The 14,012-nt window shown below is 49.5% G+C and overlaps 2 protein-coding genes across 2 annotated transcripts in view; one reads left to right on the plus strand and one right to left on the minus strand.

Annotated features, from left to right (window-relative positions):
- ZMYND12 (zinc finger MYND-type containing 12) overlaps positions 1-3,544 on the minus strand; it is a 50,030-nt gene extending 46,486 nt beyond the window's left edge. Inside the window, exon 1 of the mRNA XM_077837322.1 lies at positions 3,429-3,544. Coding sequence (XP_077693448.1) covers positions 3,429-3,544 — 116 coding nt within the window. The remainder of the gene's footprint in view (positions 1-3,428) is intronic.
- A 137-nt stretch (positions 3,545-3,681) lies between these two features.
- Positions 3,682-13,330, plus strand: PPCS (phosphopantothenoylcysteine synthetase). Its single transcript, XM_077837442.1, has 3 exons — positions 3,682-4,187; positions 4,530-4,633; positions 12,776-13,330. Exons 1-3 carry the CDS (start codon positions 3,695-3,697, stop codon positions 13,145-13,147), a joined length of 969 nt encoding a protein of 322 aa, XP_077693568.1. The 5' UTR covers positions 3,682-3,694; the 3' UTR covers positions 13,148-13,330.
- The last annotated feature ends 682 nt before the right edge of the window (positions 13,331-14,012 follow it).

Here is a 14,012-nt window from a genome sequence, read left to right on the forward strand (position 1 = left end):
TCTGAAACCTTCTGAAAGCAGTAACCTCTTCTGAGGATGCAGAGAGAATACCTGCTTCATTTCAGTCTACTCAGCTAGCTCAGTTCAATGACTAGTTCATTAAAAGTTGAGACAGTGATTGAGAGTTGAAAAACCAGAAAAACTTTTCTTCTTTCCATCTATGAATAAAATCTAGGTGTAAGAGGATCTACTAATTCTAAAATCAGGTCAATTCATTATCTACACTTAACTGTACCTTTGTTTGAGAAATCAGTTAGTTTTAAATGAAAACATCTTTGATAAACTTTTTGATAATTTTCCCCAGCACTTTTAAGTAGTTTTATTTGACTAAAAAAACCAACGTTATGTATTTTTATTGAATTTCTATTCAAATAGAGCTTTATATAAATCACGAGTAAAAATTAATCATGTAATAAATAAGAAATAGATCAGTCACCATTTTCAAACAAAATAAAAATGTAAAACTTAAAAATCTGAGTATCTTAAGTAAATATTAAATAAATGCGTATAGATACAGTTATTAGCAACAACAACAAAAAGCACACCACAGTTAATGCACAGAATCATAGAATCTCAGGGTTGGAAGGGACCTCAGGAGGTCATCTAGTCCAACCCCCTTCTCAAAGTAGGACCAATCCCCAACTGAATCATCCTAGGCAATATTTAATCAGAAATCAGCATGTTGCAATGATTATCAACCAATGAGAAACAACTTTTCTTTAGAAAAATAACTAAAAAATACAAATGCAGTACACTATTATGTTCAATTATTTAAATCAAAGTTTCCTGATTGCTGCCTTAAATCATGATTAAAATCAGTGAGTTAAATCAATCCACCCTGCTCCATACACCTCCATACAGAGGTGTGTGAATTTAAGTGTCATTTTGGCAGAGTTCCATAGCTGTGGTCTTGCCACTAGGAATGCTCTGCCTACCAAGTCTGTTAGTCCAAACCAGCGGTCCCCAAACTGTGGGGCACACCCCTAGGCAGCATGGTGGAATGTTCAGGGGGGCACGGCAGGGCCCAGGTCAGCCCCCATGGGGGAGTGGGGAGGGAGCGCCACCCAGCCCCACTCTGCCCCAGCCCCTGGCTCCACTCCTGGCCTCAGCACCGCCCCCACCTGTGGCCCCCTTGCCCATCTGTGCTCCCCCCCAGCCCCACTCCTGGCCCCAGTTCCCAAGGGGAGGGCAGATAAGGGTAAGGGGGAGCATGACGAGAAAAGTTTGGGGACCCTAGTTTCAATGGACATTCCTCCTACTGAACCGCTCCTGTGTAGTACAGCCATCTTGAAAAGTCACAGAAATGGTTGCTGAGGCAGCCAGAGTACAGTCTGTTAAGGAGTTTGTAGGTCAGGACTTTAAATTATAATTTTAATTCATAGACTATAAGGCCAGAAAGAACAATGCTTAACTAGTCTGACCTCTTGTTTGAAGTGATCATATCTTTCAGAAAACATCCAATTTTGATTTAAACATTTCCAGTGATGGAGAATCCACCACAACCCTTGGTAAATTGCTCCAACTATTAATTACAGTCATGGCTAAAAATGTACACCATAGTCTGAATTTATCTAACTTCAGCTTCCAGCCACTGGATACTGGCAGGTCTACTTCCAGTCTACCCGGGGGGGGGGGTGCTCAACCCCCACTCTACCCCTTCCCCCAAGTTCCCCCTACCTCTTCCCACCCTTGCTCTGCCCCCCCCCCGCCCCGCCACCACTCTACACCTTCCTCCAAGGCCACACCACCACCCCACCTCTTCCCGTCCCTAGCCCGCTTCTTTCCACACCCTTCCTGGAATGCGTCCCATCCCTGCTCCTCCCAGCACCTCCTGCATGCCATGGAAGAACTGATCTGTGGCGGGCAGGAGGAGCTGGTAAGAAGGGGGAGAAATTGAACAGCAGGGCTGCCGGCGGGGGTAAACACTGGTGGGATGGGGGAGCTGGCTGCCGGTGGGTGCTAAGCACCAGAGCACCCACGGAGTCAGGTATGCTGTATCTGTGTCGAACTTGGCTTTCCGGGGAGAGAGAGAGATTTGCTGGAACTGTGCTCAGTGGTGTAAGGAAGGGGCACTCCTAGAGTGAGATGTGCAATTACACATAGGTGTCTCCAAGATGAGAAGGGCTGAAGACTGTTCTAACGGATGAGATCAGGGTACCTGAAGGGTCGGGGTTGAACAGGGGTGCCGGGATAATGGGATGGAGATGCAGGGATGAAAAAGTCCCCAAGGAAAGAGTAGGTTCCTGGAGGTGCAGAGGAAGGCAGGGTGACTGTGGGTCTGGGAACAATGGAAAGAGCAATGAGGATGGAGGTGCCTGGGGGTGATGGAGGAAGGGCATTGCGGTTGGGGAACGAGGATGGAGGGGTCCTGTGGGCTGGGGCAGGGCATTTGGAAGGGAGAGGAGGGGAACAAAGGGCTGAGATGGCCCAGGGAGCTAGAGCAGGGCATTGAGGGGGAAGGGAATGAAGATGGAGATGGCCTAGGGGCTGTCACAAGGCATTGGCGGGGGTGGGAGGGTGCGAGACTTGGGGAATCAGAATGCAGATAAGGGGCAGGGCACTGAGAGAGGGGGAAAATGAGGATGGAGGTGGCCAGGGGGCTTGGGCAGGGTCTGTGTGGGGGGAGGAGAATTGGGGTGGCCAGGGTCTGGGGTAGGGCACTGGTGGAGAATGGGGGCAGCCCAGGGTCTGGGGCGGGTGCCGGGGTGGGCAGGGAATAGGGGTGACCAGGGATCTGGGGCACGGCACAGGGGCAGGGGAATGGAGACAGCAAAAGCAAAGGGCTGTCTCCCCACCCCCTCTCTGCCTCTGCTCCCAAGGCCTCTTTCACCAAGCCCCTACACCATGCTTGCGCCTCTTCCCTCCTTTCCTTGTTGCTCACTGCTCTCCCCCTCCCCCTTCGTTGTCTTTCAATCCTCTCCACCTCCCTCCCCCACTGTCCAAGCTGGGCTCCCTCTGCTCTGGGGCCGGGACAGGAGCCTGCCTGCACAGGAGATGCAGGTAGGAGGTGGCCCCAGCCGAGCAGCGGCTGACATGGATTGATGACCCAGTGCCGCCCCCTGCCAGCAGTATCCGGATTTCGGTGTCCGGTCAGCACATCTGACTGGACTTTCCCCTTGACAGCCGGGCTCCTGGCAGCCGGCGCTGTCCCAGGGCATTGGGGTCGGGGGCAGGGAGAGGGAAGCAGAAGGGCGATAGCCCAGAGCCAGGCTTGCTGGGAGCCATCGACCCAGGCTGGAAACCCTGTAGCGTATATAATGGAAACCACTTCAGGCCAGGAGCCTGGCACTGGGCGGGGGGGGGGGGAGGAGGAGGAGGAGGGGGGCCGGGAGCTGAGGAGCCTGGGGCGGGGATGGCCGCGGCGCTCTGGGGGGACGGGGCACCGGCCGGGGGCGGGGGCGGGGGCAGGCGCAGCGCCCGGCGCTCACCAGTAGCAGGTGACGCGGCAGGCCCCGCAGCGCAGCTGGGCCGGCGCCCCGCACAGCTCGCAGCGCAGCGGCCGCCCGCGGGGCAGAGCCAGGGGCACCAGCTGCTGCGCGTTCATCCTCCAGCTCCCGCCCCGGCCGACGTTGCCGGGAAGCGGCGCGTTGCCGAGCAACCCGGGGCTTCCGGCGTGGGCGGGGCAGCACGCGGGGCGCTTCCGGGGCGCTGCCGGGTCGCAACTTCCGGTGCGGAAGCGGCCAGCGCGGCCGGCATGGCGGCGGCGGGCAGCGCGGACAGCCCCGGGCCGGCCGCGCTAGAGGCGGAGCAGCGCGTGCGGGCCTGGGCAGAGGCGCAGAGAGCCCGCGGGCGGCGCGTGGCGCTGGTGACGTCGGGCGGGACCCAGGTGCCGCTGGAGGCGCGGGCCGTGCGCTTCCTGGAGAACTTCAGTAGCGGGCGGCGCGGGGCGGCCTCGGCCGAGCGCCTCGTGTGCGCCGGATACGGCGTCTGCTTCCTGCACCGCGCGCGCTCCGCCTTTCCGTGGGCGCGCGCGCTCCCGCCGCCGGGTCCCGCCCTCTTGGACGCTTTGCGCGTACACACGGGGCCTAGTGTCACCGCCGACCCAGCCGCGCTGCCGGGGCTCGTGCCCGCGCTGCTCGGGTACCAGCACGCCAAGGAGACAGGCGCGCTCCTGCCGCTCGAGTTCACCAGCCTCACCGAGTACTTGGCGCTGCTGCGGGCCGCCGCCAGGGCCCTGGCGCCCTTCGGTACGGGGCGTGGGTGGGGAGAAGGGGCGACCGCCCCGCTGGGTGTCCTGGCCGGGGGGCGTGGCACTGGGGGGGGTCAGGCGTGAGGGGGCGGGGCTCAGCCCTGTCCAGTGTCTCTCACTGGCCACTGCCAGAAGGCTGGGGCCTGCTGGGGTAGGTGGACCCTGGGGCTGGCTGTGGGTGGGAGGGAGTCAGCCCTGTTTGAGGGGGGTCCTGGCGTGGGGAGGGATTGTGGCATTGGGTGGGAGAGAGGTCATCTCTTTTTTGGGGGGTCCTGGCATTGCTGGGGCCGGATCAGCCCCCCTCGGGGCCATCGGTGATTCTGGCTCCTTTCCCCCATAGGCTCCAGCGTGATGTTCTACCTGGCAGCAGCCGTGTCAGATTTCTACATCCCAGCATCAGAGATGCCTGAGCACAAGATCCAGTCCTCTGAGGGCCCCCTGCAGGTGATGCAGCTTCTCCTGGGCACTGGGCCTTGCTCTGTGTCCCTTGTTGGATCTTGCTTGGCAAAAGTGTGATGTGGGGCAAAACCTGGCTTATTGATTCGGTGTGCTACTTGCGCTCTGTGGGGAACCAGGACTCCTGGGCCACATTCCCTGCTCTCAGACTGACTTAAGTTACCTCGGGCAAGTCACTTACTCCTGTTCGTCTGAGAGTTCATATACAAACCTGGGGTGTATTAACGCCTCTCACAGGGACTAAGAGCCTTATGAAGGCTCAGTAATTTGAAAATAGTGTGCTATGGCGCCACTACCAAACCAGCCATCCCTATTCATTAGATTGGCAGTAATGAAAGCCTAGGTCTGTCTGTTTTTCCTCTGGTTTTTTCTCTATTCTTCCCTTTATTAAAGGCTTCCTTTTTGATAGGTAGCTATTTTATTGGGATCTCCAGTTTCCTTTTTTAATTATCCTTTCTGAGATAATTCCTCCATGGCAACAATTCATTCTCCATTATTAGTTATTTGTATTCTGGTAGCACTTGGAAGCCCTGACTGAGATTGGGTCCCAGTTGTGACAGGCTCTTTGTAAACATGAGGAAGGAGACAGTCCCTGCTCTTAATAGCTTATAGTCTAGCTGGACAAATTAGACAAAAGGTGAGAAGGAAAACTGAAGTGCAGAGAGGGGAAGTGACTTGCTTAAGATCACACAGCAGGTCAGTGATAGAGCTGGCAATAGAACCCAGTTCTTCTGATTCCTAGTCCAGTGCTCTAACATCTGAGACCTAGACTTATACTAGCAGGCTGTGGAGGTAGCTGTCTCCTGTATGTAGCCTGAAGAGGTCATTGAAGAATGAAGCAGGGTCCTCTTTCCTTCTAGATGCTGTCTTCTGTATTTATTAATTCTTCTTTGATTAGCCTCTGTACATGTACACTGTTGGGATGTGCAAACAGTGAAGCTTGGACTGGTGGAACCTTCTAATAGCAGTGCCTGCTGAAGTGCTCACATGTCCGTCCTCCAAGGTTCCTCCAAACCAGTTTGATATCCAGGGAACAAATCAGGGAATCTAGAAGAAGTTCAAGTCTTCCAGTTCTGATCTTTCAGCCCTCAAGTTCACCTTCCCTCACCCATGGATTATGATCTCCCTAGGTAGTGGGGCTGGTTTTGCCTTCCTCCAGACAGCTGTTAAAGGAGCCTGCTCGCACAAGATTCAGTGGAAAGATTCCACCACCCTTGCTAATAGCAAAGGAAAGGTCTCCATTAATCCTAGATACTCCCTGAAGAATCATAGAATCATAGAATATCAGGGTTGGAAGGGATCTCAGGAGGTCATCTAGTCCAACCCCCTGCTCAAAGCAGGACCAATCCCCAATTAAATCATCCCAGCCAGGGCTTTGTCAAGCCTGACCTTAAAAACTTCTAAGGAAGGAGATTCTACCACCTCCCTAGGTAACGCATTCCAGTGTTTCACCACCCTCTTCGTGAAAAAGTTTTTCCTAATATCCAACCTAAACCTCCCCCACTGCAACTTGAGACCATTACTCCTTGTCCTGTCCTCTTCTACCACTGAAAATAGTCTAGAACCATCCTCTCTGGAACCACCTCTCAGGCAGTTGAAAGCAGCTATCAAATCCCCCCTCATTCTTCTCTTCTGCAGACTAAACAATCCCAGTTCCCTCAGCCTCTCCTCAGAAGTCATGTGTTCCAGACCCCTAATCATTTTTGTTGCCCTTCGCTGGACTCTCTCCAATTTATCCACATCCTTCTTGTAGTGTGGGGCCCAAAACTGGACACAGTACTCCAGATGAGGCCTCACCAATGTCGAATAGAGGGGGACGATCACGTCCCTCGATCTGCTCGCTATGCCCCTTCTTATAGATCCCAAAATGCCATTGGCCTTCTTGGCAACAAGGGCACACTGCTGACTCATATCCAGCTTCTCATCCACTGTCACCCCTGGGTCTTTTTCCGCAGAACTGCTGCCTAGCCATTCGGTCCCTAGTCTGTAGCGGTGCATTGGGTTCTTCTGTCCTAAGTGCAGGACGCTGCACTTATCCTTATTGAACCTCATCAGATTTCTTTTGGCCCAATCCTCCAATTGTCTAGGTCCCTCTGTATCCTATCCCTACCCTCCAGCGTATCTACCACTCCTCCGAGTTTAGTATCATCCGCAAATTTGCTGAGAGTGCAATCCACACCATCCTCCAGATCATTTATGAAGATATTGAACAAAACCGGCCCCAGGACCAACCCCTGGGGCACTCCACTTGACACCGGCTGCCAACTAGACATGGAGCCATTGATCACTACCCGTTGAGCCCGACAATCTAGCCAACTTTCTACCCACCTTATAGTGGATTCATCCAGCCCATACTTCTTTAACTTGCTGACAAGAATAGAAGAAGAAGAAATAGAAGGTCCTGCTGAACATGTGGATATGGATATGGAGGTTCAGACGTCACTGGATCACAATGTGAGAGCAACTTCTTCCAGAAGATACAAATTTATAGACAGCATAACATTATAGAAAGGATGGCTACAACCCTGAACATCCCTTCTGTTGTATTAGAGGAGGTCACACACCCAGTTTTTGATATTCTCTATTCACCCACTAGGTGTAAAATCAGTCCTAGATAGTTTGTTCCAACCAGCAAAAAAAAAACTAGATTAAATCCAGCATCTGGACCAACAATTTCCAAAAAAGCTGACAAGTTATACTAGCTTGTAACAATGCTGATTCTGGCAGGACCCAACTGAGAGTGCCAATTCAGGTCAAATTGCTTAAAGCAGGGCAGTTACAGCCCAAGGCTGGGGTTTTTCCACCTCTAAGGCAAACCAAACCAGCCAAACGGAGCAGACTTTGGTCTCACCCCACTGGCTAACCACAAGTCACACAAGCAATTCCCTTAGACACTCCAATTTCCCAGTATCTCCACCAGTGCCCCTCATTATGGGGATAAATGGTTATGAAAACCAATACCCCAGTACAAGAAAAAAGGTTCTCTCGATCCCAAAGGATCGAGCCCCAGACCCAGGTCAACATACAAATCAGATCTTACCTACAAATCACGCTGTTGCCAGTCCTTTAGAATCTAAAATCTAAAGGTTTATTCATGAAAGGAAAAAAAGATATAGATGAGAGCTAGTATTGCTTAAATGGAATCAATGACACACAGTAATGGCAAAGTTCTTGGTTCAGGCTTGCAGCAGTGATAGAATAAACTGCAGGTTCAAATCAAGTCTCTGGAGAACATCCCCAGCTGGGATGGGTCTTTCAGTCCTTGGTTCAAAGCTTCAGTGTAGCAAAGTCCCTCCAGAGGCAGGAAGCAGGATTGAAGACAAGATGGAGGAGCTGCAGCAGCTTTTTATAGTCTCTTGCCATGTGGTCTCTCTCTTTGTCCCAAAGACAAACTGTCCATCCCATGGCCTGGAAACACCTCAGAGTTCTGTCCCTTGGCAGGTCCCTGCCTACCTGGCTGAGTCCCAAGGCATGTCTGCCCTCTCTCAGTGGGTCACTTGTATAGCTGATGGTCCTTAATGGGCCATCAAGCAGGCTAGGCAGAGCTGACCCCAACTTGTCTGGGGTGGCACCCAGAAGCACAGCATAAGTTTGATATACAGACTGTATAGAGCCAATACTTATATCTTTAAATACAAAAACGATACATGCAAACAGATAGCATAATCCTAACCAGCAAACCATAACCTCATCTTAGACGCCTTATTTGACCCCCCTTTATACACAATTTGGTGCCACTACAGGATCTTGATTGCAACAATGTTCTATGTGGTCCCAGTTCAAGTCAATAACGTCACACAGCTGCCTCAGAGCTTCTGGTTAGTCCATCCCTGTGCAGATTTATTGGTGGCGATAGTGGCCCTGCAAAGACCTCAAGGCAGTCAAGTGTGCTGTACCCTTTCAAATAAAAAGTAAGAAATTAGGTGCTCTGTGTAGAAGGGTATTCTGGCACATGCCAGTTATCAGCCAGTCCAAGCTATCAATATCACTTAGGAGAGAAGATAGTTTTACTCCAGAGGGCATTCTATGCCAAAAAATTAAAAATTCTGCACACAATATTTTTAAATTCCACAAATTTTATTTGTCAAATATATGTGGAGGCTCCCGTATGGCACTGGGGAGCACAGTCCACTGGCTTCACAGAAGTGGGCGATCACTGTGCAGGTCCCCACAAGACAGACTCAGCCCTGACACAGCAGAAGGACAGGGCCTTCCCCAGAAACACCCCAGGGCCCTGCCCCTCCGTGCCAGGTGCACCAGATGTGGGCAGGCAGGCTCAGCAAGGCAGGATCCAAGTGTGGAGGGTCTTGGTGTGGGGGAATCCGGGTGTGGGTTGAGAGGGTTCTGTGTGGAGCAATCTGGGTGCAGGCGGCTCAGTGGGTGATCTGGGTGTATGGAGGATCAGGGGCTTGTTGGGAGGTTCTGGGTGCAATGGTAATGAGACTCTGAAGGGGGGTTGCAGGTGAAGGTGATTTGTGCTCAGTAGGAGGGTCTGGGTTTGGGGGTTCAGCAGGGGGTCCAGATGCAGCTGGTTGGGACTTAGTAGGGTGGAGATCCAGGTGTGGGTGGCTCGTCGGGGTAGTCCAGGCACAGGGGGAAGGTCTGAGTATGAGAGGGTCTGGATGCATGGGGGTTGGGCGGATGGGGGAGCAGTTTCCTGTACAGTGATCCCTCCCCCTGCAGCAGAGGAACGATGGGTAGAGGAAGTGCAGGGGGATAGAGTTTGCAGAGCTTCCTACAGCTGGGGGAGAAATCGGGTGGGTGGGTCTGACATGGCCCAGGATGTCACGAGGGGAAAGAGTAAGTCCCATCCTCCCCAGCCTAGCCAAGACTAGTAGCTGAGCCTGGCGCAGGGTAGGAGCTATCAGCCAGGTCTTAGTTCGCCCCTTGCCCCACAGTGATTTACCCCTCTGCCAGCTGCCCTGGGCACCCGAAACCTACTGCTGGTGTGGGTCGCCTGACCACTCTTGTGGCTTCCCTTTGCTTCCTTGTCAGAAAGTTATTTTACTGTGGGAAAGCAAAGAAATCTGCTGGGGACATAAATTCTGCGCATGTGCAGTGGCACAGAATTCCCCCAGGAGTATAGTTTGCATAGTTACTACTGGAAGAGGAGACAAAACTAGACAACACACTGATTACCAGAGTTCACTTGGTTGAGAGCATCTTTCAGTTCTTCAGATATGACATCCAGAGCTTTAGCATCTGTGATCACCTTGAGGCACCATTGGAGTCTGCAGTTGTCCAGACTCCCTTCAGAGACAAGAACTCAAGTAAAAGACTTTCCATCTGATGGGGAAGGGCTCTTTAGCTTGAGAACAGATGAGGTTCCAGAGAAACTAAAAGATGCTGGGTTTACTGCAAGAGAGATCAGGTTTCCAGATCTACCCTTACTTAGATGATTGGCTCATTAGTAAAAAGAAAAGGAGTACTTGTGGCACCTTAGAGACTAACCAATTTAGTCATGCATCCGATGAAGTGAGCTGTAGCTCACGAAAGCTTATGCTCAAATAAATTGGTTAGTCTCTAAGGTACCACAAGTACTCCTTTTCTTTTTACTAATACAGACTAACACGGCTGTTACTCTGAAACCTGGCTCATTAGTGTTTCCTCACAGGAAGATGTAGGAATAGCTATGTCGCAAACATGAGTTCCTAACACTTGAGCTAAAGTTAAACTGGAAGACTCACAAAAAACTCCAATCCAGATCATATCTTTTATTGAGTCAATTCTGGATTCTTAAAAAGGCAGAGCTTTTTGCCCAGAAGAAAGATATTTTACAATCCTTACAGCAATAGATATATTGCAAGACAGCTTCAGTGATGTTTTTTCAAGCTGAGGGGCCTTATGGATTTGTTGACATACGTAACTTCTTATGCTCACCTAAGGTGAGACCTGGACAGCATTGATTAAGAATGCGCTGCATACCAAATACAGACAATATGTTTATGAGAATAACACTCTCCAAGGAGGTCATGTGGTATCGCTCATGTGGTAGTCTGAATGTTGCAGTGAACTCAGAGTTAACCCCCCAGCTCTGTTGATCACAGTTTCTTCTGATGCTTCTAATATAGGCAGGGGAGGTCACTACGTTTCGGTATTCCTGAATTTCTTCCCCACTTTTAGGACAGAGTGGCTCAGGCAGTTACTGACAATGTTTTATGTGAAGAAGCAAGGGAGCAAATCCAGCGAACTGCAAAAAGGCCCTGGCTTTGTGGGAGTGTTGCAAGGTACAACAAATGTATCCCATAGCTCTTCACTTTTACAGGCAAGGACAACATATTAGCAAATCAGCTGAGTAGAGACTTTTACACCATAATTATGAGTGGGCATTCAAAGACCTGACTGCAAACAACATCTACTCCAGGTGGGGGTATCCAGACATAAAACTTGGCAACAAGACAACTCCAAATTCCTGAGGTTTTGCTCCAGGGTAGGAATAGACAATCAGTCCATCTTGGATGCATTTCATCTAGACTGGGGAGTAGGTCTGCTCTATGCATTCCCTCTTCCCCTTCCTCTAATTCAGAGAATTCGAGAAAATCAAACAAGACAAAACCAAGGTTATTGTGATTGGCCTGGCCTGGGCAAGGCAACAGTAGTTCTCAGATCTACTGCAACTATTAGAAGAAATTTCGGTCTTTTCTTCACCATTCCAGGCCTGGTGACCCAGAATGGTCAGATTTGCCATTTGGACCACAGACTGACTCCTTCCCAGTCTTCACAAGACTGTCCTGTTTTGTTTTGTTTTTTAAAAAACTATTAATCTCCAGTAAACAATCAATGTGGTGGTGTTATGATCATTAGTGGAAAAGGTTCTTGTGGGCAACCAACATTAACATAAATCCAGTTTGAGCTCCTATTCAATCAATATTAGGATATTTACTTCATCTGAATACTTGGATGCTGCCATCTCATCAGTTAAAATACATTTTGCAACTATTTACTCTCATCCAATCTTAGCTGAACAAAGGCTATTAACTGTAGAAGGGACTCACTGCAAGTGTGCCCCCTGTTGGATGGGTGTGGCATAGCAAGCTTTCCTCCTATAACACCCTCTGGTGATGGCTGTCTCGTTCCTGTGGTGGTCCACAGCTTCTTTTGGCCCTCTGGACAGGTCACATTTGTTCCCATACCTTCCAGGATACTCCAGTGCTAAGTCCACACAAAGCAATACCCAAAGGTCAGTCTCTTTAGCCCGTCTTCCTGGCAGTTACTAAGATCCACAGCTCCAGGGATCTTCAGTGTAGATCACTCAAATAGATACCAACTCTCAATGCTTTACTGAACCCTGTCTTGGGCTTGCCTTAACACAAACCCTTTGTCTCCTGCCATCTTGGTACTTCCTCGCTCTCAGCTCCAAATTGAGCCCTCTTTCAGATTTGCTGCAGTGAGAATCAGCATCTCATGTAGCCTTTGGGCATGAGGAGCATTGGACCTTGTGGAGTATCTGGAACCATAACTTCATATTAATACAGTTGGGATTGTTAATTTAGCTTGGTATTTAAATGAGAAATTAAACGAGGCATGGCTGTGGGCTGGCTTCTGTAGTCCAACTCATCCCCTCTGAAGCTCCAGCATTTTTTGGAGGACTGTATCTTGGGAACTCCTTCACCAAATGACCTACCATAATTTGCACCATAGATAGTATCTCACTTCGTGAACTGCAATACCAATTTTCAAGTACATCTGATTATGTATGTATATTTTACTGGTTTGAAAATTCAGTTTCAAACAGGATTATTGTTATAAATGTTGTGGTTACTTCTCCCCCAGTAATAGACTACGGATGAATTTAGCTTCTCAATAGCAGGAACTTGCATGTTGATACTATTACTTTGTGCTGATTCGTCTGCTAAGTAGATCCTCATTTTTGTTATCCAAACTGGTACCCAAAATTAGTTTCACTGTGCTGGTACATTAATGACACCTTTGATCCTCCCTAGTAAGGTTTAGCAAAATGGCATTTTAGAAATCATTCCAAAGTGTAAAACTCAGCCCAGAACTCTTAGGCATAATGTAACGTGAAGCTGGCACATGCCTATTCACTGTCTTTATCTCTCATATTTAAATGTCATACTAACGTGTACTGAAACTTCGTGTCTACTGAAATTTTTTTTCCCCCCAATGCAGATCACAATGAAGATGGTGCCAAAAATGCTGTCTCCTCTAGTCAAAGAATGGGCCCCTGAAGCATTTGTTATTTCCTTTAAATTGGAAACTGATCCCTCTATCTTAATTGATAAATCACGGAAGGCTCTGGAGACATATCGTCATCAGGTGGTGGTAGCAAATGTTCTTGATTCACGGAGAACATCTGTTCTTCTTGTAACCAAAGACTCTGAAACTAAATTATCACTTTCTAATGAAGAAATAGTACAAGGCGTGGAAATAGAGGAGAAGATAGTAAGCCATCTTCAGTCTCGACACACGGCATTTATAGATAAACACTCTGAAAGGAAAGGACCAGCTTATTCTAGCTCTGAATTATCAGAAACAAATTGAACTTTGAGGGTGTGTATGGAACTGGAGGAACTCTCTATTACAGTAAATGGGGGGGACCCATCTGAGGCATTGTGTATGAGGTAAAAAGTGTGAACATCCACCATAGTGTGTCTCATACATGACTTCATAAGTTATTTGCTGCTTATGTTAAAAAAAAAAACTGAAATGAAAACGTTCCCCTAAGGATGGTATTGTGCAAGTTTGTAGAGAAGAGAGGGATATTTCCCTAATTCTCTCCTTGTGTGGGGGTGGGGAAGCAAGGGATAGATGGGTGTATGTTACAGTTTCCGCTTCTTCAAAAACTCCATGTAGCAGCCCACTTTGAAGTCCCGGAAGGATGGGCAGAGTCCACCAGAACAAAATTCCCCCCTTCTTCAAATGGGAGAATGGTCGCAGAGACAGGGGACAACAAATGATTAAACAGGAAGGTGGGGGGGAGGGGGGTTCAGTCAAAGATGTAAAACGGGAACCATATAGGGACACTGAGCAGAGAACCCTGAACAGCACCCATAGCACCACAAAGGAGGTGAAGTCAGCGGAACTCTTTCTGGATGTGAGACAGTGACTGAACAGAAGTAGTCCCTACAATTGCAGTGAACCTCCCTGTCAGGCTGCTTCTTCCGGTGTGGTAAATGATCATTTTGGCCAGTAACAGGAGGCTGATGTGAAGGTCTTGTGACTTTATGGAGCCATAGATAGGAAGTCCATAGAGGAGTAGATGGGTAAAGGGCAGCTAGAATTGCATCAGAAGGTTCTGGAGGATGCGAAAGGGAACTATTACCTGGCACAGTGGAGGTAGGCATGTGTCCAGGTCTCCCTCTTGGTAGAAGGAACAGGCATCAGGGGCATATATGAACCATGCCTG

The sequence above is a fragment of the Eretmochelys imbricata genome, chromosome 18 (genome assembly GCF_965152235.1).
Source record: "Eretmochelys imbricata isolate rEreImb1 chromosome 18, rEreImb1.hap1, whole genome shotgun sequence".
Classification (NCBI taxonomy): Eukaryota; Metazoa; Chordata; order Testudines; family Cheloniidae; genus Eretmochelys; species Eretmochelys imbricata.